The sequence below is a fragment of the Ciconia boyciana genome, chromosome 5 (assembly GCF_034638445.1).
Source record: "Ciconia boyciana chromosome 5, ASM3463844v1, whole genome shotgun sequence".
NCBI classification, from domain to species: domain Eukaryota; kingdom Metazoa; phylum Chordata; class Aves; order Ciconiiformes; family Ciconiidae; genus Ciconia; species Ciconia boyciana.
Window position 1 is genome coordinate 49,685,632 of NC_132938.1, and position 25,239 is coordinate 49,710,870.

The window sequence follows — 25,239 nt, forward strand, 5'->3', positions numbered from 1 at the left end:
ACAAAAGCGAGGGTCTTCATCTTAAAATCTGGAAGCGTACACTCTTTATGGTTGCGCACTGCCCTTCCCTCCCTGCACAGCAAACATTTCAGTAATTATTCCAAGAACAAACCATCGACCAAAACGCAGCCCACCGCTTCAATGACCAGAAAGCATTAACAATTGTATTTATTTACAAGGAGAAAAAAAAAATTCCAAGCAAGACTGAAAGCATGGGGACCAGAGCAGGGGGTGCGTGTTTGTTTTAAAGCGACTACCCGCATCTGCGGGATCAGCCACATTATCCCAGCAACACTGGGAATGCTCACAAAGGCCAGAAATGCCCTCTTTTCAAAAGGGCAGTTTAAATGCTGCAGAAACTGGGTCAGCAACAGGCCACAGAAATACCTAAGCAGGCAGCAGGCACCTCGTGGGTTGTAGGCAGCGGGCTTGCGGCAAAGGACTCCAATAAAAGACAGAACACACCAAGACAGAAATCAGACAATAGCTATTGAAGAAAGGCAGTTAATAGCAACAAAGCACATAAAGCACGGGTCAAGGAGTCGGTCAAGTACAGGCCCTTCAACTCCCTACCCTCCTCCAGTTGCCAGGAATCAAGATTTAGACACAAACCAGCAATGCACATGGCACACAGCACTAGCAGGAAGGCACAAAAACTAAGCAGGCACGTTAAAGCCACAAAACAATAAGGAACTGCAAAACTTATTCTACAATATTACATGGCTGCTCACTTCCCGAGGGCAGCGCAGTGCTCCTTGTTGTTCCAGTCTCATTAAAAAAAAAAACAAAACAGGAATTACACAATTTATGTTTATACATGGTTAGCAGATTCATCATCTCTATGTTCACGTCTTTACTGTTTGTACGTTTATTGATGTGTTTATTGCAGAGACCTTAATTTTAAAATGCCAACACACAACATCAGTCGATAGTACAATGTTATTCAGCACAAAAAATATATATGTAGGCAAAAATGTAAGAGGTGACCTACAATGTCACTGGTGAGGTCTGACTTGCTGACTGCTTTGTACCCTGTGTAATAGCTGGCACTAAATGAGTGTGCAGCAGGACTGTCGCACACTTCTGCCAGCCAGAGTGGGGAGACTTGATTCTGTTTTGCACAGACCCTTAAAATAATTTTACATAAACGGAGGTGGTGGTTACACAAGGTGCAAGCAGTTATGAATCAGTCACTCTCTCCTTTCTCTCATTTCACTTCCCTTTTGCTATTGTATACCCTTCTTTTCATCGTTAGATTACAATCTGCTGTTGTCCTTTATCAGTTTTGCCTATCACTTGAAATAAGCAAGCTTTCATTTTTCCCTTCCTACCTTATCTTTGTTCACTTTGAGTTTTTTGCACCTTCCCCTTCCCCCCTTTTTTTTCTCTCCACAATCCTAAGTCATTTTTTCTCTTGTTACCATACTTGCCCCCCTGCTTCTCTGGCAATTACACCCCATCCTTCCCCCGCTGCCAAATTCTAGCCCAGACAGGTTCAGCATCACATCTGAGCGGTTTCCGGCACCACGCTACGCAAGATGTCTCACCAGCTGCCCAGCCTCCCTCTCCCCAGCTGGGCGACCACGCATGGATGGCAGCGTCCTGTTTCGGTAGGGTTTTGCCTTAACCAACACGCTGCTCTGAGCTTCAGTAAGAGGCAGCAGGCTGAAGACGAGCTCCCTGTGCACTGAAGCAGACAGGAGGCATCGGAAGCAGCTCTCCCAGGCTTGCACCGCTCACCGAGAAAGGTCTGGTGGTCGCACGGGTGCCCTTTGCTTCTGCAGCAGAACGTCCTGCAGTACCCAAGGTGCAGACTGCCAGCCACAGCCTCTGCCCCAGCACAACACAGACCGAGGCCAGGCAAGTCTCTGAACTTGTATGAAAACTTGAGCAAGAGAGGGCAGGCCAGACTCGTCGTGCAAGCCAGAGACGCTGGGGGTTTGAAAAAGTTACTGCAACTTCACCTGCTGCCTTGCCCTCGGCGGCAAGGGGAAGCTGCAGGCGACAGGGGAAGCAGCAGAGGCAGGGGAGCTTGGGGGGACGTGAGCACTCCCTCACCCTGGGCTCCGAAATTAGGAAACCTGTCATTCCCCCCCCGCTGAAGGACTGGGAAAAACGGGCTGCTCCTGCGGGCAGTCCAAAGCAGCTAAATTAAACTCCTTGACCGTCCTCTGGTGAAACCTCTTTCTCTCTCGCTGCAGATGGAGCTGGAGGTGACCAGCCTTCCAAAAGCTCTGTCCCAAAATTACTTCTTCACCACCACCCAGGTGCCCAGGGAGGGAGCTTCCCCACAGACGAGACCACATACTGGTGGTGGGCATGGATCCTGCCTGTCACTGAGGGCCAGCTGAACCTTGCCTGGCTGCTGTCCTTACAGCTGCCCTCAGTAGCTCTTCTGTTGCTTTGAAACACATTTATCATCATGATTGGTGCAATCTGACCACCGCCGTACTCTCTATGTTGACCTGCTTTCAAGCAACAGATGGGCAACTCGCAAATGCCATGATGGCACTGTAAGCATACGGGATACCGCACAATGCTGTAATTATGGGGCGACAACACTGCAAAATAGTCTCATGGCCTCAGTAACACTACTGGTTTTCCCACTTAGCCGCTACCTTGCTGCCACCTCCCTCTCCTCAGATGCACGGCCCCTTGGGCTCTGGCTCCCATCCACGGGGTTCGCAGCAGCCTCTCCGGAGAGAGCTGTGCTGCGACAAGGGTCCGAGGAGTCCAGAGGGGACAAAAAGGGGAGAAAACAGCACTCGGTGCAACCTTGCAGTATAGTTTGCTGCGAGACAAACGCTGCCAGGTACCCACCCAGACAGTGGACACTTAATGAGGGGAAAGAAAACCACACCTCCTCCTCCCACATCCCGCAGCAAGTCCCACTGCCTCTCCACCCAGAGGTTTAATATCAAGACACCGGTATAACCGTGACGCTGGGCAGTACTCGTTAATACTGAGACTATGCATTAATCGCTACTCTGAAACGCTCCGTATTTGCGGCTAGTGTGCGGTGCAGGAGCCGACCTGCTACGGCATTACTTCAGCCAGGAGCTGGTGCCCCATGCCCAGAGGGCACCAAAACCGTGGGTGTCCAGCCCTGTGGGTGATGACAGTCACTTGCCAATAACTTCGGTAGAGTCCTAAGGTAAACACACAAATCTTTTATATTTCAGATGCTTCTAATAATCCTTGTTAGACCTCAGACTGTTCTACTTTTCAAGTAGAGAGCAAACAATTTCACACAGTAATTTCTGCATTAACTCCTGCAAAGGCAATCAGATCTTTCAGGACAACATCCAGTATCTACAACTCTGAAATTTCATGCAATGCACATCTTCATACTCTAAGCAGTGCCTCACTAGCAGCAGTCATGAAAGTGTAATTAAACTTTAAAATTACAGCTTTTGTTTTCTACCAAACATAACCAACTTTTTTTTAATGAATCACTGCAATTTATCCTCAAAGAAAATAAAACTACTGTATTGTCAGAAAATTCAGTAAAATTCAACCAGTTTTGCTTTTTATCCTACAGCTCTCTCAGGATTCAGCTCTGTTGTGCAACAGCTGCTAACACTGCAATGTACCTGAAGATGGATAAAACACCCAGCCTGTAACAGATGGAGTAATTAATAGCTTTTACATATTCCCACCAAGAAAAGCCTTGAGAACACGGTGCACTTTGCTCTGGCGCTCTGACACAGAGCAGCGAGGAGGTCCGAGCGCCTTAAAAAACAGCACACGTGCATTTTCAATTGCTTGTGGAAAATGCACCTCTCCTCCGAGCGCACTACAGCGATGGAGTTAAAAGGCAGCACAATATACAGGAACCTCAAGACCTTGGAAACCATACAAAGGATCCTCCTCGCAAATAATACAAAAACAAGCATGCATCTGTTTTTTCTCTCTTCAGTGCTAAACACATCGCACTGAGACTGCTGGCTCAGAGTCAGAGAAGTCTCCGAGGTCCCTCTTTGTTCCAAGTGTATTCCCAATGGCAGCACAACACCCTGCTCTGACAAACATGGACTGGTGTCCTAAATGCCAGGAGATGGCATTCAAGCATATGCATGTGTATTCATATGGCCCAATATTGGTTTGATACACGACTGCTGAACCCATTTCTGTTCCCACTGATGAGAAACAAAAACCCCTCAGCTGAAGGACTGCAAAGAGTTGCCTGATCCCACCAAACCCACGTGCTGCCCACGGAGGAACTCTTCAGAAGTGCCCACAGGGGAAAGAGCACCAGCAGGAAGCAGGATGCTAGGTGGCTTTTTTTTTTTTTTTGCTTAATTTTGATAACCAGAAATCACAGAAGTAATTGAAGCAGCTTCACAGGAAAGGTCAAGACCTCAGTATGCCAACAAACTTAAAAAAACATTAAGTATTAACATTTGGATCCACTGCTTGCTAAACACTGTTAGCTCTGAAAGAAGTGTGCAGGAGCTGATGGCAGCACTTGCCGTGACTCAAAGCTGGTCTCTAGGGCTTCTGGAAATCTGAGAGTCTGTATAAGAATCCTGTTTTGGACACTCCCTTAGGACCCACAAAAGCTTTTCAAGCATATACCCACCACACGGATGACCAGGAGAAGCCCTCCAGTAAATCGGGAGGGAAAACGGCTGTAAGAACATGGCAGCATTCAGGGGGCACAGAGAAGAACAAAGGACAGTAAAACAAGAGAGATTATTAACTTTCCACTAGATCAGGTATCAGCATTCACATGTGATTATAAAAAGCAGGGAAATTCCCACTCAGGAGATAAATATATATGTGCTAGCAACAAGGCAGATAGTAGCAGAAACGAAGATACGCAGATTACAAACTGCTCATTTTCCTCTTTAGCTACTTTGTAAAGCTGAGACTGCCTATTTAATTAAAAGTTAACTTTTTCTTTGAGACAGAGATGCAGAGATATGTGACAAGGGAATTACACTTCAGTCTCTCAAAGAAAATAACCAGGTCCCAGAGAGAAACATTAAAGCAATGAACAGCAATTAACAAAATTGGAAAACAATATATAATGATTTATATATGCAAAAGAAATAGTGAGAATGTATGTCAGAACAATTTTGACTTAAGGTCGCTTTTTCTTCTTCATATATATCATTCAGGTTTCTGAAAGTCTTCCCAGGCATTTTGAAGTGTGTCAAATTATCATCCTATTGATATACAAGCGTCTCCAAAGGCCAGACCAGTTTCAAATCTTAGGACTGCAAAGGAACTGAGGTCTTTTGTTATGCAAGCTCAGCTACATTACTGCAAGTGTCACCATCCCATCATCTGAAAGAACAGCTTCTAGGCTTAAAAAAAAATAATAGTGAGTTGTTTTCTGCATTTCTCATGTTTCCTTAAGGAGCATGCTGTTGTGAACAAACATTTTAACAAAACTTCTTCTTGCCCAGAAAGGCCAGCTTCTAATGAAACACAACAAAACCATGAACCAGAGACAACACAGCCCGTGCTTTCAACAGCACTGAACATGATACGCTGTCTTAACTTTCTCCTTTTTACTTCCAAGTCCTTGCAGTATCTTCATGTGTCTTCATGATGTTTTGAAGTAGAAGTTGGCTTTTATCAGGCAGTAGAAAAAGGCATTATTTTGCACTTCAAATTTCTTCATTGTGACATCTGTGGAGTCTGATATGCAGGTGGGTGAGATGGTAAACGCTGACTGCAGCTCACTAGGTACTGCAACAGTATCTTGAAGCAGACAAGAGGCTATCAGAAGACGAGAACTTCACCGAAAACAAGAACTGAGGGGCTACTTCTCACCCTCCTCTTGGAAAACATTTTCCCTTCTCTCTCCTTTTCCTCATAATTCTGAGCAAAAAACCTTATTCACAGAGATTGTTTTCGACTGATGAATTGCTGTGTTTAAAATTTATATAAAGCCCAGTTGTTCTACAGAAAGAAAGGTCTGGTTTGTACACATACACACAAAAAATATCCTGAGTTGTCCTTGCCTAATTATATTTCCATTGCATTTTCTAAAAGTTACCAAGACAAAAAAAAAATGCAGCTTTATTTGTACACCACTTTGGGGGCAGGAGGTGGAGAGGAAGATAAGGTGACTATTAACACAGCCAGCTTTGCCCTCTATCTTCCTTATCTCAGGTGGCAGCCTGGACATAACATAGAATGGTGGACCCCTGAGAGGACAAGCAGACACCCAAGTTATTCATACTGGCCACATGTTTCTCCTAGGCAATTAGCATATTTGATTAAAGCAAACTCTTCTACAAATATAAAGCCAATATTTGCAGTGAATACTCAGAACTCTGCAAAAGAGTTAACACACACTGTTGTCACATGCAAGTGTAATATCTGATATACTTTTCCCTCCCCCTGAAGCGGACAGGACTATTTTGTCCTGATGAAGAGATGAGTTGGTCATTCTGCAATAACCACCACAAAGAAAAAGTCTCTTCCCAAAACACCGACCAAAGAACGTGGATAAAAATGATGTTTAAGACAATGTAACTAAGCCATTTTTAAAAAAATTAGGCTTGAATTTACAACCAAGACTGAACTGAAAGTGGTACAGAAGAGCTACTTGCTTTGTTTTCCTGCCCATGTTTTAACTTATGTTACTATGGCAAACGCCAAAATTACTGAAAAGGCTCCTTCACCTACTTGCCTACAAGTCATGCACTCAGAGCCACTGCCAGGGCAGGAGCGCAGCTTTCCCAGAGCATGCTTCCTAGCCAAATAAAAATAGGTGAGGTGTTATAAGCTAGGTTTGTGCTACCTTTGAGTCTCTAGGAAGACGAGAGGCAGGTAACAGCATTGCCTGTAACACTTTATTACACCGCATCAGATAGATTTCAGGTAACTTTATACTCAGCTTTTAAAAATCAAGCCAGCGTGCTGGGGTTGATGATTCAGAAATGGACTGTTTGCAAATTCCTGAAAGTGAGCAAGCTGTTTTGTTTTTTTCTATTTTGTCACAATTTGCCAATCTGCAACAGCAGAAAAACTATGAAGCTAAATGCTTATAGGGTGTTAATTTTGACATTGGTCTATTATTCCAGATGTCTATCGTTTAACTGCATAATGGTAAAATTAAAATTACTGCAAATTAAGCCCTCTTAAGGGCAACTAAGAAGCAGCTATTAGGGAAGTAAAAAAATTATTAGCAATAAATTTATAGATATAAAGCTAAATCTTTTGTGGCCCACTGCCCACAAATCAGAAGGATTAGCCTGAGATTAACAGACATCTGAAATTCATTATTAGTGTATTAAAATGTAAAAGTAGGAGCATAACAAGAGAGTTCCTATTCTGAACTACTTATATTACAGAAACAGCATGTATGGACTAAGGGGACACTAAGTTTACAACTATTAGGACAAGGACAAATATGCCACAGCAGCTCTTTGCTTTTGCTTTTCTCTCTTTTTTTTTTTCTCTTCTCTAAACACACAAAACATGTCCTAACATCCCCTTTTTCAAAACAAGGCAGGTTAAGTTTAACAAGAAAAATGCCATGTTCCAGAGCAGACTTGCAGAGTGCTGGCAGCATGCGGCTGCTTGCAATTAAGAGCCGACCCTCCCCATGTGTTTGCTGAATGACTATACCAACAACCTGTGCCACCACGAGATCTGTCTCTGCTCCTGCACAGCTTTGCAGCCAGTACTGAAACAAACACTGAACGGGAAATAAGACACCATATGCTCTTGTCCCACCTGCTCAGAACAGCATTGTCCTAACCCTGAAGATGGTGCATTCTGGGTGGACTCTGTCCCAAAGCATAGGCTACAGGGGTTTACCAAGAGCCTGAAAAAAATTTAAACCGTGCACAACAAATGATGCACATGTGTGTGCACTTGCCTTCAACTTGCCATACAGTGGCAGGCTGTGTGATTCACCACACCATCCACCCGAAACCCATCAACTGCCTCCAGTGCTATCCATCACACAGATACAAATGCTTTACCCTCCCTCCTACCCAACAACCAGACTTGGTAAGGCATTACTCCCAGCATACGACAAGATGCTCTCCCTCTCAGCCCCACACTTTTGGGGACTAACCTGCTCATCTGTCTCACCAACAGTGAGCAGAGCAGCAGATTTGGCCAGGCTCCTCCCCAGCTCCTCCTGCACCGCAGTAGATAAGGGAGCAGAGAGTCAGCCTTGGCACGAGTACCACCACGCAAGCAGGCCAAAAGGCAGGTGGAAGAAGAGAGGGGACAGAAGGACCGAGGAAGGAGCAGGAAGACACCACAAGGTCCGGACCAGAGCCGCACCGAGACACGGGCAGGCCTCCCTGGGAGCAGCAACTCCTTGGGAGTGCAACAGAGACGCTGTCCTGCAGGCGAGCCGCGCTGCCGCACACCGCTCCGGGGTCGGGTCCGGCACCCATCCAGCACAGCGGGAGGAAGAGACCGAGGCAGCACTTTCATGCACATTTTCAGCTGATGCTCTCACAGAAAGCAACAGGGAAATCGATCAGAGAATGATGACAGGTAAGTGTTAACCTGGCAAAAATAAAATAAAGAAGTGCTTTTAATCCAGAGGAGTTTTCTGATACAACTTGTAGGACTGCGCAAGGCAGGGGACAGCACCGGGGCAATGGAGAGGGCAAGACAGCCTTTTCCTCTTGCAGTACAGAAACTACAACCGTTTCGGGCATGGCCCAGACAGAAACTAAAAAGAAAGAAAGAGATGCCATAAAAAGGTACGCAAGAGATCTGCGGAAGAGACAGAAAGCTCAGAAAGTGGGAAAAGAAAGTGAAGAAATTAACAGAAGAAAAGAAAGATACAGGACACCAAAATGTAAAGCACAGTTTATTTGTCCGTTTAAAACAGCTCATTACACGTGAGAAAGTTTACTCCAGCAGCGCATATCCACAAATACAGCTTCTTCACATACACTAATACCTGTGCAAACAAAGCCTCACTGCCCCAGCTGGGAGGAGACTGTCGCTGCCTGCTATTTTTACCAGTATAGAAACTGGGGTAAAGACAGCCTGTGTGGCTTTTCAAGGCAGCACGAGCCATATGAAAGCACAAGTGCCAATTCTCAATTACCACACCAAGACTGCCTTCATTTCCCAAAGTCAAATTGTCACCCATAGATGAGGAAGTCCATTTGAGGTCAGCGTACAAGCTGACATACAGATCAAACAGTCACTGATCTGACCACGGGCATCTTCCAGCCCAAGAGGGCTCACAACTGCACGGGAAATACATACATACCAGCAGGGTTTTGTCAATGCAAGCAGACAAGATTTTGACGATGAGTCGACTGCAACAGGATATCAAAGAATAATTAAATCTGGCCACGCATCACCTTTAAAATATTTCAGTTAAGGTCAATTAGGACCTACGCTGAGGATAGGAGTTTGACAGCTCTTTGCCAAACGCAGCAGGACTGTCATGTTTGCCATTAACTCCAGATCCTAGAAAGCAATCGCATTAGCTCCTCAGTCTGGTGTGAAACACAGTACAGCCGGCCTAGGCCGCTGCTCTCATTTCAGAAACGTCTGAAAGCAACTTAGAAACAAATAAATAAATGGATAGCTGACTCATGTGCTAGCACACAGCACTGGCATGCAATGTCCCAGGAAAAAAACAGAACAAAACAGGTTTCTTACTCCCCGTATCAGCAGACAAGCAACACAACTTTGCAAAAGTACCGATATTTTGGAAGAAGCAATGCACATGAGGGCACAGCTGTCCCTAACAGCATTTAATACAAAGTTCAGCAAGGCAAAGTTCATCAGTGAATGAATTACAACACATAAAACAGATAAAAGATTAAAGCAGCAAGAGTTCAGCCTGCCACCCTGGCTGTGCCTGGCAGAAGTGTAAGGAAGGAGAGGAGGAGTAACACTAACAGTTCCTTCCAAAACAGTCTGTTTCTTCATCTACAAGAGATCCCCCAACTTTGTTGACCTTCTAGCAATTTTCTTCAGTAAGCTTTTTTTTATTCTAGCTTCACATTATCCTCTGTTATCCCTACAGGTGCTTCCTTAGGGATTTTCACCCAAGCATAACAGGTAGGTGTGTGCATCTCATTTCCACTCCTTTACTTCTAAGGATTATATAAAGTAAATCTCATTTCTTTAGGCATCTAGTAAAACTTAAAATTAGTAGTCCCTTGGTGATTTGGTGAAATTGTAAGTAGGATACAACAGCAGGGACTTATCAATTAATAACAAAAGTTAACCAATATCGAAGCAGGTTTTGGTGCAACCCAGTAAAAACACCCATTCTGTGCATACTGTAGAAATGTGTTACTTTATGCAAGTGCATTAATGGTAACTAAAAAGCTTTTTCCCAAGAAATGCAGCTTGCTTCTTTTTTAATACACACACGGATTTCTGCTTCTTTTGTAAAAAAATTTTTAAAACTATTAAAAACTTAATAAAAGTAAATTTTGTTATTACAAGTTAGGATCAAGCTTATAACCTAGGAAAAGTCTTCATGTAATTTTTCAAATACTTTCAGGGAGTAAGTTTAATGACAATCTAAATGATTAGTGGTACTCGATACAAACTTAGGTTGAAAATATTGTTTTAGCATGGTTCCTTTCAAACAGTTTAAGCACTCACTGACACTCTCAAAACAACTTTTCAGCTTTTCATTTTGAAACACTTTCTCAATGGATACTCAGTTTGACTTTATTAAAGATGTTTAAAAAGTAAACACAATATAAAACAACGGGTTTTTAATATTCGGACATTTCTTCTGGCACAAAATCAATTTTTATTCTTTTCAGTAAGAAAAAGCAGAAGGGAAAAAAAAAATGCGGTTGATCCTAACCTATTTTTCAATCTTTCTTTTCCTGGCTTAGCCACCACCCAAGCTAGTTATCTGGTACACAGGCATACCACCAGTCCCATGCCACTGCTTTCCAAGAAATGGACTGTCAGAAATTATGGCACTAAGACGACAGGCTTTTTTGAAGGATGAGTCACCTCTGAAGTATCTTAACAGCCCATCCACAGCACCAGACTCTTTTCAAGGCAGTGCCTCTTCACTGGAGATGAGATGAAGTTGTGGCCAGTGAGAAATTGCCATACACAACCTTGCAACGTGAAGCAGGCTCATTCTCCACAGCCACTCTGTATTTTTCCTGAAGCGAATGTTATAACTACATCTCTTAAGCATCCACTAAACCCCCGAGTAATTTTGCAGTCCATGCACCTTAACTGCTTTGTTGTCTCTCAGGCAATTAGTACGCTACTCCCTTACTACCTTTACCTTCCAATTTCTCTTCCACCTCTGGAGCACTATTTCACAGACACAACAAAAATCACAGGATTAGGAGGAATCCTACTTGGCAATCAGGAGAGGTCAAAGTGCCAGGCACCAGCGGTCACCCTCGGGGCTGGGGCTGCACTATCACCCCAGCAGGAACCCACTGGGAGCTGATACCATCTACTGCCCCAAGCAGCTCCAGTCCACGGGGTCAAATGCTCTACCAGTGATCAAAGGCAAAGGTTCAACAGAAATGCTTGACTGAGCTAACCAGATCACACTTCTAATTTCCTAGCATTTGATACCTACCTACTCAAAGCAAAATCTGCCCTAACTGTCACAGGTAAAGACTGGAAAATGTCCTCTTAGTCGCTAACTACCTACCATACTCCTAGTATTGTATGGCTTTCCTTCCTCGTGGACTACTAACGCACATCACATACTAAGAGTACCCACTCCACATCTTGAGTACAGCAGTTTACTCTGGTGCAAATGTTCTTTAATCTGTCAGCTGGGAAACTGGATCCTCAGAGGCCTTTCTCCAGAAGTCGTCAAAACCAAGGACTAAGAATGTCATACATGTGAAAATTTATTTTTTCTTTTGGGAGTCCAATGTCTACTTTCTTGAAGTGGAAAGCTAAAAATTTTGATGGCATCATTCGTGCACATCACCTAACAGTACTGTCCCTTTATCTGTGCCAGACTTCTGCACTTGACTTATTCTGCTGCTTTAGCAAAAGCATAGTAAAAAAGGCAAGCACCTAAATCTTCAAAATTTGCTACTGCCAGCTGTGGCAAGTGAACAGTCAACAGCATGAAGGAAAAAAAACCCATCCAAAAAACTTTCTATCAACACCTGCCATTGACTGTCTTCTAACAAAACTTCCTGAACCAAAGCTCTTCTGGAAGGCATCTTTTTACTGCTGACTTCAAATGTAAGAAACTTTTTTTTTAAGGAAACTTGAAGCTTTTTTAATAGGCTAGTCCAAATACATGTGGCTTTAATTCTGTCAAACACTGTGGCCTGAATCAGTACATCCAGCAACTCAAGTATCTACTGTCCAGCATTTCTTCTTTCAGAGTCTGAACCAGAGAGACACAAAACAGCAGAAAGCAACCTGTGGTAGCATCCATGCAATCAGAAAGGCAGGAATCATAGGCTGGAAATTAAGGAGTTGCTAATTACCTTTTTCTCACTTAGGGCAGCTGCAAACCCACAGACCTCCAAATCAACCATTTCTCATTCACCTCCAAAATAGTCCTTTACAAAAATTGCTATTTTGACAGTATCTTTTTACCTCCATGCAAACTTCTGTATTTGTTAAAGCTAAACCTAAGGCAGAAATAATGAGACTACATCTATCCCCCTTGTGCGCTTGCCACAAAAACAACAGCAAACCAAGAAGCCCACTCCAAATGGAAGATCCTGTGATGCACATGCACAGGAAGTCAGTTAACAGACTGTTAACACGTTGGGGTTTTTTTGTTTTGGCGGTTTTTTTGGTTGTTGTTTTTTTTAAAGTAGGTTTGCAAGCTCCCAAGAGAGCCCATTAACCTAGAACTAAAAACTGAATAAGACCATGTTTTGGGAAGAGATCTTCTCCTTTATGCCCCAAGATGCTGAACTCTACTTTCCTCAGCTCTGGGGAAAATTTGGAATTCTCTATCTCCATTAACTTCTGTTCATAGCACTACTTTAAGGTGCTTTGCTTCTAGGGGCTCCACATCAAACTTCAGTAGCTTTAGCTGATTTCCCCAGGGCACGCTGGCAGACAATGAGATGGAGATGCTGCAAGCTCTCAGGTTTTGCTGCTACAGGGAAAGGAAATCCCCATGATTTCACCATATAGTAATATAAGCCAAGGGAATGAAAGGTAATCTGGAAAGAAACTAATAAATTCTAGCCTTTCTAACGTACCTTTGCTAGGTCTTCTTCATAAAGTCTACACTATAACATTCCTTCAGTGTACAGAGCACACACACGTAGGCAGCAAACCAAAACAGTTTAAAAGATGCACACAAACCAGTGTCTGTTTAGGCAAGTTTCCTGAAGCATTTCAGTATGACAATAGAAGGGTGTTTCCATCCATGCAAGTGAACCTTATAAACTTTACTTTCAGAAAACAACTTCATTTTTGGAAATCAGTAATTACTAGAAAAATCTTTAAGCACCTGAATGACAAAAAAAGTCAAATGGCTTTTTCCTATGTCCTAAGTCTCATGAACTATTTATCTTTCAATAATATTTTTATTACTGCCATAGTAGCCAGTTACTCCATCCACCTCCAGAGAAAAATAGGCAGGTGGAGATTTTTTTTTCCTCTAAACTACATCTCTCTGCCTACTAACAAAAATCTCAGAAACCACCTTAAGCACAGCACTTGAGACTGCTGTCTTCTGACTACTTCTCAATAGAGAGAGTATGCTTAGGCATGCAGTGAAAATTTTGCATCAAAGCCATAGTAGTCCCCAGCTGAAAATCAGAAAGTTCTGTATTTGTGCAGGGAAAATGCCAGCTTTCCATAGTTTACCCCTCTTTTCGCAAGGGGAGGAGTGAAAAAAAATAATCCCCTATGCAGGTAGGGATTGGGGGACACAGGTAAGCACAAGCCATCAGCATCAGCTGTCAGAGGCAGCAGTAATTCTCCCATCCTGTTTCTATACCATCTTTCTCATTCCCACAGAGATGAGGCACAGGAGCCCTAATGTGACGCTGTTCGGACATTAGGAGCCCTAATGTTTGGACATGAAGGCTCCCGATGGGGCAGAAAGAGGGGGAAGAGCCACGCAAAGAAGTGTTGCAGTGCAGGACAGTCCCATCGTAACCATCCCCTTCCCGTCCCCAGGCTTCGTCCTTCTGCCAGCTCCCAGCAAGGCTTGTGTTTTATCAGATCTATTTGCTCTCAAACCCAAGCTAAGGGCAAAGACAGGTGATGAATGAGAAAAGCATTTCTGGCTAACTGCAGCCGTCAGAGCACAGTGGTGCTACACATGTTTATTTTAAGTCTTGTGATCTCTCTGGCTGGCATGGCACTGAGAGCTGTACCCACATTAACACACACCAAAGGAAGGAAGTGTTTCACTCCTAGATGTCCAAGCACTTTAATCTGGACACTTGGAGGAAACAAAATGTGTATTTTAAAAATAATCTGTGATGCTATTTACCCAACCCTTCAAAACAGAGGAGGCCTGATACTAACAGAAACAGCAGAGTTGAGGCTAAAGTTCTTAAGAGCTTTATTATTTATCCGATTTCAAGAAATAATGCAGGATATTTATTGTTCTACAGCAACATATTAATAAGCCTTTGGCTTTAAGTCTTCTTTACCTTCCTCCCTGCCTTGGTACACATTAACACTCCAAGACTACTTATGTTTGCAAATTTTGGAACAGAAAATTGTCCTCTTGTTTAAAGAAATTAATTACAAAATATACAATAAGGCAGAATTAATAAACAGAATTTTTTGAGTAAAAGCAATGAAAAGCAAATGCAGCTTAGAGATAGAATAAGGAGAAAGAGATACAAGAGGGCATTTCAGTCTTGCATACGCTGCGCACTATTTTCTGGTTTTGCTAACAAATTGATATTAACATTAGTTGAGAAAGTCGTAAGCCACAACTAATGAAAATCTACTTAATATGCAGCAGAAAAAATAATTTTTAGTAGTCTGCCCAATTACACGTCAGTATTTACTAAACCAAAAACCAAAACGAGCTTCAATACACTTGTTTTCATTTGAGTTTTGCTTACCTTTGTTCTTGTGGATGCTCTTCCACATCCTCCTCCGAATCAGCCTGACAAACAGAGAAAATACTATGTAAGAATCTCAGAATTGCAACAGGGTGCACTGGACATACATACCACTTTTAACTCCTCCAAAGATGGACTCTCACGTGACTTGCTTGCAAGAAAACCTCAGAAATCCTACAGCGATTCCTTTACGATTCAAGTACGGTAGATGCTGGCCATCCCATTTGAGGTTTCAGGTCATTTTGCCAAGACAAATGGTGACTTAACATGGCTACTCCATTTTTTTTACCAAAAGTTGATTGAACAGACTCATTTTCCATTTATATAAAAGCATCTACACAAAATTCTGCTCACACATACAATTTCAATCTAAAACCATCAATTGTCCTCGAACTACAGGAAGACTATTTCCTCCACCTTCAAATTATCTGCCCTGTCAGTAAATTTCATTAGCCAGTACCTGAGAAAACAGGATGCAGAATGCCTTGAAATTCAGATCACGTGGTAATGCCAGAAGCAAAGGCAAGGTACCACGTTCCAACGGGGATGGCGAGATCCCAAACCCAGATTTAGCAGCACGTACAGAAATCGGAGAGTAGAAGCTTTAAATACAACAGCTTAGCTCAGTTGCTGGACTAAGGTAATTTTCGAGACATGCAGTTAAACTGTGCCAGCTTGCAGTTTGCAACTAACCGCTTTGAGCTGTCTACAGAAATGAACTCAAGCGTCGGTTCAATGAGCTCCTGCAGGAAATCCATTTAAAACAAGCAGGTAGCTGCTCTGAACTGGCCGAGATCTCCAGGAAAGCTTTACCTACAACTCAAAATGGAGCATGTTACAGCCACCCAACCTGCGCTGATGAAACTAGGGACAACTTTAGGGAGATTAACATTTTTCAGGAAGAGGTCACAGTTATCCTGCCAGGAACAGCTGGTAAGTTTTCACAGCTACTGCTTCTGCAGGTGATGGTTCCACAAGACACAAGCTACAGATCTTAGCAATGAAAAGGTAGAAAAAAAATAAACCCCAAACCTTTTAAAATTAAGAGAGTGCACCTTCCACCACCCCTCCTACATGTTTCCCATGTAAGTGCATCATGGAACAGGCCCCAAGTCACCATCTTTGACTCTAGCCACTATTTTCCCTACATACCGGAAAAAAAAATAATCACCTGCACAAACACTGAACATCTTTCTACAGGTTTCAGACACTTAAGCAGACCAGGTGGCCCTACTCATCCACTGAACAGGACAGACAGCAGGATTTCTGAAGACCTGAGCCTCATGAAGGGGGGAAAAATGACAACCACACTAAAGCAGCAAATATGGTTAATGTTATTATTAATAATTAACATTATTATGGCTAAAATAACGACGTTATGGCTAATATTATTACAGATCTTGCCAAAAGCTAACAGATGCATCTAACCTTCAATCTTTTGCCACAAACAGCTCATCCAACAGAAGCAGCACAGCCTTCACCATAGCATAACCAAATCTGTAACAAGACTGACAGGGAAGTGCAAGTTAATTTGAGGAGTTGATGATCTTTCTGTATGCCTGCCCTTGACGGGACGATGGAGACACCATGATAATTGTCCAGGATCTACAGCACATCACAAAGGCCTTCAGCACAGACCTACCTACCTAGAGGTCCTAGCACGTGGCCCTCACGAAGACCTGGCCATCTCCTCTAACGACTGAGCTAAGCCTTGCTGTTAGACTCTACCAGTACGGCACAATACAAACCCATCATCTGTTTTCCAGCTTCTCCAAGCTTCTTTTGTACTTCCGGGACCTCAGTACAATACCAAGCAGAATTAGAGGACTCCTCATCCACCTCCTCCAGAAACAGCTTCTCTGCCACAACAGGCTGGCAAGCTATCCTCATTTTAAATGGCTTAACTCCTCCTTTAAATGGCTTAACATCTGCCAGGCATCAGAACCCTGGGACTGTGTCATTACACAGTGCTCACCCTTAACTCTAGCTATCTTACCACTTCTCCTCTTCACTTTTTCTCAGGCAACGATGAAGAAAACCTTCCCAGTCTACAGCACAGCCACAGCATAAAATCTCAATCGTGCAAGAAAAAAAAAGAATTAAAAAAGTCACCCTCGACTCTGAGCATGCGCACAGAGCCCCCATGTCCAGCTTTCTCCTATCTTCTCTCCTCTGTATGCCACAGGCTACATGTATACTTACACCGAGGATTTAAAAAAAGAAAAAAAAAGAGAGAAAAAAAAGAAAGAAAGCTTTCTCAAACTACCATACCGCCAGACAAGTACTACAGGGGGATGGAAGGAAGGGAACAACTCCTGAAGCCAAAATGCAGGTCCCAGCAGCCTATCCAGGACAGGAGAAAAACTCCCTTCCTCCAAAACCTCATCCTGAATATGGGCAGGTACTTGTGCTAGAAAGCCCCTGAAAGTGCCCCTCTCATATCACACAAGTCATGAGAGCCTGGGCTGACAGCTTCTGCACAATCTGCGTGGCCAACCAGCCCCAAGTCCTATCAGCGCCATCCAGAAGCTCAGCTGGGAGGCTGGTGGGGCCTTTTAACAGCCCAAAGAGGAACATAATTCCCACCCCAAGTCTGTCTCAGGCTTTCACACAAATTGTGCACCTTCAGATAAACCCTGCTTTGAAGTAGGTGACTCCGTACATTCAGTTTGTTCATAGCTGATGGGATGTGCCTCTGTTAATGACATACTGCAATGCTGCGTATCTCGGATACATATGTAAGATCAAGGTCTTCATCAGCTTTCGAAACCGGCAGAACAATTAACCTTATTAGCCCGAGCTGCACAGAAGAACAGGAACTGAAGACAAGTCGCTACTACATGGGAAAAGAAAAAAATAATAAAATAATCCTTCAGAACCGAGCAGAACCTTTAAAGAGAAAACCCAGGCAGCAGCTCTGTATTCGCCCAGTGTCTGTAACAGACTACCATCCAGTAAATATTGTGGTATCTTTCTCTTTCTCCAAAATTCAAGCACCTGAAACATTATCACAGCAATCTGAAATAAGCAGTCACTGTAATCTCCTAAGTATCTGCAAGCAAATTGAAACATACACAAGGCTTTCCTCTAATGAAAGATCTCACTCATCTCCTACATGCAACACACAGGAACAGCAGAAAACCCATCACATCACACAGACATGGCACCGACACAAAAAAAAAGTTTGGTATAAGTTGCCTTTGATGACTTACTGTCATTTTCAATTGTGATAACAAGACCTACAACTTAACCTTCACTATTTAATTTTAAAGTAGTTCCTCCCTCGAAACTGAAGGGGCTGAAAGGAAAGCACTGCATGCCCTGCTCTGCAGGTGCCCAACCCGCCTGCCTCTGCCTTCAGACGCTCAAAGTAATCACCAAAGCGATTTTTGACAGACAGAAATATGCAAGTACTACCCTCCGATACCTCTTTTAAGTGCTGTCCACCACGAACAACAAATGGCATTTGTGCTTCTCCTTTCAGACACTCGTGGCCGTGGAGACAGCAGGCCTGACACCCTTATTGTGCTTTTCCTTGGGCTCTTTCCCCTCGTCTTCAGCAAAAAAAAAAAAATAACTGTTAACCACCTTTCAGCTTTGCACTGAAGTGCTCCAACATGGCTGTTTATATTTGGAGCTTTTTCAGCCTCTAATGGTGACAGGCTTGGGTGTCAAGTCCTACACAAAGGAGCTTTTCTCCCAAGCATTTTAGTTAAGTAAGTATTAACAAGTTACAAACAAACAAGCAAAACCACAAAATTATAAGGAGTCTGAATAAAAACCACAACTGCTCTAATCAAGCCTCTCACACTTGAGATTTTCCATGTCAAAATCCCACTGGTTTTCCATGCGTCCCCAACCATCAGGGCCAGCAAGACTTTACATTTTTCCACGTTGAGGACAAATGATGGGAAGAACAACAACAACAACAAAAATCCAGCCACCCACCCCAGGGACGTTTGCTATAAAAAGGAGGTCAAGGGCAAGGAGGAGAAGGAGAGCAAGGTGGGAGCTCTGCAGCTACCCCACACTTCACACCACCTTCAACAAAAAAGAGGAACTGGGAGGAAGGTAATATGGACACCACATCCGACCGGGAAACCCAGCTCATCTCAAAGCAAAAAGGGAACCCAGGAAGAAACATTAAAACGCTGGAGGAAGCTGCAGACTGGTGGAAGACTATCAGCAGACTAGATACAGCCAGCTCCTCCTCAGCTCTGGCACACAAGCCCACGCACACCCTCACCAACTGCAATTCTCCGGGCACCCGTCAGGCTCAGCTGTGGAGCAAGAGCAGTAGGTGAGCCATCCCCAAACGGCTCTGCAGGCTTCAGAGGAAGCTGAAATCAAGAGAAAAGATCCCAAGCACGGGGGGGTGGGAGGGAAGAAAAAGCATAAATATGTGTAAAGAGGGAAGCTGGGAGGGGGCACGCAAGAAGCACAAACAATGAAAGGGAAGCAAGAGGAAACAGAAGGTAGAACGACCGACCGGGGTGGAGGCACAGGGGCCCTGGGCGGCTGTGCTCCAGCATGCAAATTCATGCAGTTCACATAGACAAAGCGATGTTGTGAGAGGCCTAGAAAGCAACTACAAATATTAAAATGCTTTGTTGTTCCCCCCCCCCGCCGACGCCTCTTAACACGATGTCTTTATTTGGTACATGCTCTTGGAACAAAAGCACGAGCGGGCAACCTGATGGCTGAATGGGCTACCGACCCGTCCAACTTTCACCCTCAATTTCTGCAGGCAGCAAAGAATGCTCAAAACTGCTCTGTCAAAGGCAGCTGATGATGCATGGAAAATAAGATAATAGTACAAAGCCACGACAGAAAGGGAAAAGCATCCATCAGACAGCATTGGTAACCCACCAGAAATAGGCAAAAAGGCTGGGCAGACAGGGCAACCTAAGCCATACCCCTGCTCAGAGCCTGCAACACGCAGGCAGGAGGGAGGTGCTTTGGGTGAGGAGCATGCACGGTTCCTTCCCTGGATTTTTCACTTCTGCATGTGAAGTCCTCGCTCCCCTGTGCTGCACTCCTGCCCTCCCTCCTCCAAAGGGAACAGGAAGAACCAGATCGAGGAACCAGGACACTTCCCGTTCCCAAAGTCTTCCCCGAGACCTATCTTTAAACACATGAATGAAGCAACCCTTGGATATTCCCTATCAAACAACATTTATTATCCACTCAAAAGCAAGGAAGTTCTTCCTCTTACTAGACCCTCACCATCGCGTCACCACTGCTGTGGTACACAAACACTGGACAACAACCCTCTGCGAGGGTTTAAGTGAGAAAGTCTGTTCTCGCAAGGAAGAGAGCATGGACAACCTCCTCGTAGTGGTAAGTCAGACCATTTTTTTTAGTGGAGCGAGGAGACCAACAAGCAATAAACCTCTTGCAAGTTTAAGCATCCCTCCAACAAAGAAAGGGCAATCAGACGTTAACAGATGAAGCAGTTTTCCCCATCTCCGGAGCTGATGCCGGCACCTCTGCTGATGCCCCTCACCAACGCAGAACAGTCACCCAGCAGGGCAACGATGCCGAATTGCCTTCAGGACCTCGCAGATGCCACAGGGGATCGCGGCAGGGTGGGTAACCCTCGACTCTTTGGGTGCTCAGAGAAGAGCCACGACCAGCCATCGCAGAGCAGTGCCACCACTCCATGGAAGCGGTGTTGGAAGGGTCCCTCGCCACATGCACAGGGACAGAGGGAGGTCTCCTTTCCTCCTCCACCCAACAGCTGGACAAGGCGGCTTCAAATTCGGCCACAGGCCCCAAGCCCGAGAGGTGCTGGGTGAAGCCCAAGCCCGTAAGGGAACAGAAATTCGGGCGCTGGGGTTGGGCCTGGAACCAAGCTTCAGTCTCAAAGCCTCTTTGAGGAACCCAGGCCCTTCTGCTTCAGCTTGAGCAGTCACCAACACGTCAGATGCTGCTGCGGTCCCCGAGCTCGGAGGGGAAAGCCATGCAAAACAGCCCCTGCACCACTAGCGCTCAGAGACTGGTTCATCTCGCTTCTAAAGTCTGCCTTTTATTTCAGCGAGCCTATCGCGATTTTCACTTCTCACTCTGTCACAACTGAAACTAGAAGACCTATTTTCTTTCCTGCATACCTAACGCAGCATCTACAGAAACGACAGAGGAGCAGCAGCCTCAGCTTCGCCTTTCACTGCTGCAAGGACTCGGCAGGACCATATATGCTCAACCACGCCAAGTTCAAGAGCCATTCATGCCTGGCTTCGCTTCAGTCACACTAGAGCTTATTTTTTATGAGGATGCTCAAGAACAAACTGTTTTCCAAGAGGACTTAATCTCCTCAGGAAGTAAACATCACATCATCTTCACTCAATTGCAGCTTTGCAATGAGGAGCAACTATAAATGACTGCATTACACGGTTCTACATCTAATGCATCTTAATGTCTTCAAGGTAAAGACTGCACAAGCAGAAGGCCGAGTTCCTCAAGCATCCCTGGGCACAGAGACTCTGCACCTTCCCTTAGCTACTACCACATCTGCACTAGGCAAATTCTGAACAGCATAACATATATAAATATTTTTTAAAGTATTTATACATACAATAGATAGTACTCTCATAACACCATGATGCAAAATGCTGGGCCCTGGGTAAGCAGCATCAATTGTTAGCTAGCTGAGGAGAGAAACAACACTTCTGCTGTTTTTCCCTATGTTAATGGGCATCAACGCTGAGCACTAAACAGAGAATGATATAATGGCTTAAGAGAAACACATTACTCTCTTTTCCCTCTCACATAAGATGATGTCCCTAAGGACTGCTTCTTCCCATTTACGAGCCTGGTGCCTTGAAGTCTAGGAAGGCCCAGCTCAACATATGGCAGAGTCCGTCAGTGCAAGTTAAATGACTGCCTCAAATGCCATACACTCCAGACCACCGCTTCCAGCACCCCTCCTCGCTTACCAGCCCTGCCATGCATTTTACCGTACTGGCTCCTCTCCCCATACAGAACGTAACAAATCGTGTTACCACTCAACAAAAGAGGCTAAACGAAACAAAAATGCGCTACGACGAGAGGAACGACATCATAAATGATGTGTCATTTGAGGGGGGAAAATGGCTTCACCTGAGCAGGTCTGAGATATAAATATATGCATACTCATTACGTGCACACCCAGTATTTACCGTGCACAAATACATACGTTAAAAAAAAAAGGGGGGGGAAGAGAAAACGGGAAAACACACAGAAAGAAAACAGAGCTGAAAAATCACACTGCTGGTCGCAGCCCCGGTCGCGGCAAGGCGCTGGGAGGGGGGAGCCGCGGGGACGGGGCTGCGGCGTGACAGCGGGCGAGGCCGCCCCCGCGGGCCTGCGCCCCGCCGGCCCCAGCGCGGCCCGGCTCGCCCCCCGCCGCGGCCCCACAGCCGCCCCCCGGGCCCACAGCCGCCCCCCGGGCCCTCGGGGCCCCGTAATGGCCCCCGACCCCCCTCCCCCGGGCCTCGGCCCCGGCCCCAGCTCGCCCCCCCCGGCCCCAACCACCGCCCCCCTCGGCGCCCCCTCACCTGGGCGGGCAGCAGGAGCTCCCCCTCCTCGGCCTGCCACAGCTCCACCACGCCGGGGATGGGCTCGATGGCTGCGGGGGCAGAGAGAGAGAAAGGGCGATGGGCCGGCCGCGCTCGCAGGGGTCGGGAGCGGGAGGCCGGAGCCCGCAGGCGGCGGCGGCGGCCCGGGGCTCCCCGCGCCGGGGCAGGCCCGCAGCGACGTGCGGCCCGGCTGACACCGGGGCGCGGCGGGCACCGCGGGGCCGGGAGGAAGGCGGGGGGGGCGGGATGCGAGCCATGTCCCGGGTCCCTTTGTGTCCCCGGGCTGCCACCGCGGCAGCCGCCCGAGGGAGGGCGGCGGGGGCGGCGGCCGCGCTCGCACGCCCGGAGCGGGCAGCGGCAGCACCCCCGCTCCCTCCCTCCCCCGACCCGCCCCGTCCCGTCCCGTCCCGTCGGCGCCCTCACCTTGCCCCTGCGCCTCCCCGGGGCGAAAGCAGGGCAGGAGGACGTGGAAGACGCCCAGCAGGAGGTTCATGGCCGCGGCCGCGCGGCAGTAGCCGCTCTGCTGCGGGAAGCGCAGCCCCGCCATGCCGTGCCGCGCCGCGCCGTGCTGCGGCTGGGCGGGGGCGGCGGGCGCCGGGGGGGCGGGGCCGCCGGAGCCGCGGGCACCGCCCACCGCCACGCCGCGCGGCTGCGCGCCGCCACGCCCCGCCCGCGGCCACGCCCCCGCCCGCCGCCGCCTCCAGCGCCGAGCACGTGGCGGGCCGCCGGCAGCCGGGGGGGGGGTGCCGGGGTGCCGGGGGTGCCGAGCCACCCCCCAGAGCGCGGGGGAGGCGCTGGGGAAAGGTGACGCCGGGTCGCTCGTACCACCGCGGGTGTGCAGGTGGCGGGAGCGGGCGCTTCCCTCCTGCCCTTACAGCCGTGCGGGCTGGCAGCCGGCGGGGCTCGCGTGGTCCCGTCATTTTCAGAAAAAAGCCTTAAAAGAGTGAGCGGAGGGAGAAGAGCGGGAGGGGAGGGGGGAGAGGGGAAAAAAGCCCAAACCGGCGCCGGTGGCGACCTTGCTGCCCGCGGCCCCGGGGAAGGTGCTGCCCGGGCGCACGGCGGGTGTGCGGCTGGGGAGACGGGTGGCTTGGGGCTGGCTCGCTCGGCGTTGCCTGCCTGCTCAGCAGCGCCGGGTGCGGGAGGGTGGCTGCTGCCGCCTGCCCCGGCTTGGTTTTCAGTAACTGCGCCGGTGCCTGGAGCTTTCTGATGGGTCTCTCCGGTAATTGCAGCGTTTGTAAAACAGAAGCGTAGAACAGAGCCCAGCAGTAGCCTCTGCGGGTCATGCGGTTTTAACATGCGTCTCACACGCCCTTGTAATCGTATTTTAAAGCGCTTGTCCCTTTTGCTCAAAAAATAAACCCTCAAATGCTTAAATTATAGGAAAAAGCAGTTGTTAAACTAGCTCTGCAAACCTTGAGGAAAAAAGAAAGCAAATACTCCGCTAACGAGGTTTGCACAACCCCAGAATTGCATCTGGTTCTCTCCTTGCCTATCGCACGTAGTAACTCACGTAAACAATGGAAACACGGCGCTCGCTCACCGAAGGCTCGTAAATAAAGCCAAACAGATGACAAAACCCATTTTCAGCCCCGGACTGAGACAACACATGAGGCCATTTGAGACCTGGGTCCCCGTCGGCAGCGGGACAGCTACGCGATGCCCTCTCCGCTTAGCGGTTGTAAAAGCTCTTCCCACCCAGAGGCTGTCCGGGCTTGACCGAGCCGGGGTGAGGGTAGGGCTGTGCGCGGGGAGCGCGTCTCTGCTCGTGGCAAAAGCAGTGCTGGCCCCTGCCTAAAGGAGAAGACTTCGGCCTTGGCCCATACTGGGCAATGGCCGATGCTTGGCGGTGCAGTCTTTTCTCCTGCCCACATCCTCCTCTCGCTTTCTTCTCTTCCCCCCTTATTCCTCCTCTCTGCCTGTTAGACAGGTCTTTTGTTTTCCACCCTGTCCCTCTTTAATCGCATTGCCCATGCTTCCCCACACGCAGGCAGAGGAATCACTGCCCCGGTTGTACGGGCACACCCCTGGGCGCCTTTTAAAGCACGTTTTAAAATGGCAACGGTTGGACATTTCGCTGCCAGCAAACGCGCAGCCGCGCTTGGACAGGTGCAGGAATAGATGCTCTAGAGAGAAAGAGGGTTATAATGGCGTAAACTTCATATAACAACCCCACCCAGGGGCTGCGTGGCACCGTGAACGTAGTGTGCGTTCAGCAGGGAGCTGTTCCCACCACTTCTGCAACTGGTCCCAGCTGGAATACCAGTTAGAGCCGTAAACTGATGTTATTTTAAATTATTAGCTTTTTCTTGCTGAGTTTTTAAAAACCAATGTCAGCACAAGCTGATGATTTTGCCTGTCTGAGCCTGAAAATCGACTGCATTTTTAATGTCTGCAGGAAGGGGTCTGGCTGGCAGTAGGTCGGGGTTTAGAGGAAAACTCTCCTAGACCGTCCTGAGACTGGTTTAGCTAAACAGGTTTTAAAATGTTAGGCGAGAGAGCTGGCCTGAGCCACAGTCTGGGCTGGGACCAGGCTCACCTGGGAGATGCTTCCCCCGTGAAAAGCAAGGGGCACGTTTGCAGCCTTGGAAAGAGGGAGCTGTCAGGCTTTCTGCAGCCGTGGTAGAGCCATCCCAATTCCACGGCAGGGCTGAACACCTTGCTGCCTGGAGGCTTTGTCAGATGCAACGGGCAGGACTGGGAGGCAATCAAGGCCA

General features: G+C 46.9%; 1 protein-coding gene and 1 long non-coding RNA gene across 8 annotated transcripts in view; one reads left to right on the forward strand and one right to left on the reverse strand.

The window, feature by feature from the left end:
- Positions 1-23,111, reverse strand: part of TMEM131L (transmembrane 131 like) — an 83,784-nt gene extending 60,673 nt beyond the window's left edge. For all 7 annotated transcript variants that reach the window (XM_072861246.1, XM_072861242.1, XM_072861245.1 and 4 more), the window contains exons 1-3: positions 22,949-23,111; positions 22,505-22,575; positions 14,970-15,013 (exon numbers count right to left, since the gene is read on the reverse strand). In XM_072861246.1, coding sequence (XP_072717347.1) covers positions 14,970-15,013; positions 22,505-22,575; positions 22,949-23,072 — 239 coding nt within the window. In that variant the 5' untranslated portion in view covers positions 23,073-23,111. The remainder of the gene's footprint in view (positions 1-14,969; positions 15,014-22,504; positions 22,576-22,948) is intronic.
- LOC140651603 (uncharacterized) lies at positions 8,215-10,925 on the forward strand. The gene is made up of 3 exons (XR_012042453.1): positions 8,215-8,478; positions 9,980-10,014; positions 10,812-10,925. It is a non-coding gene; the product is annotated as an uncharacterized lncRNA (long non-coding RNA).
- Positions 23,112-25,239: the final 2,128 nt, after the last annotated feature.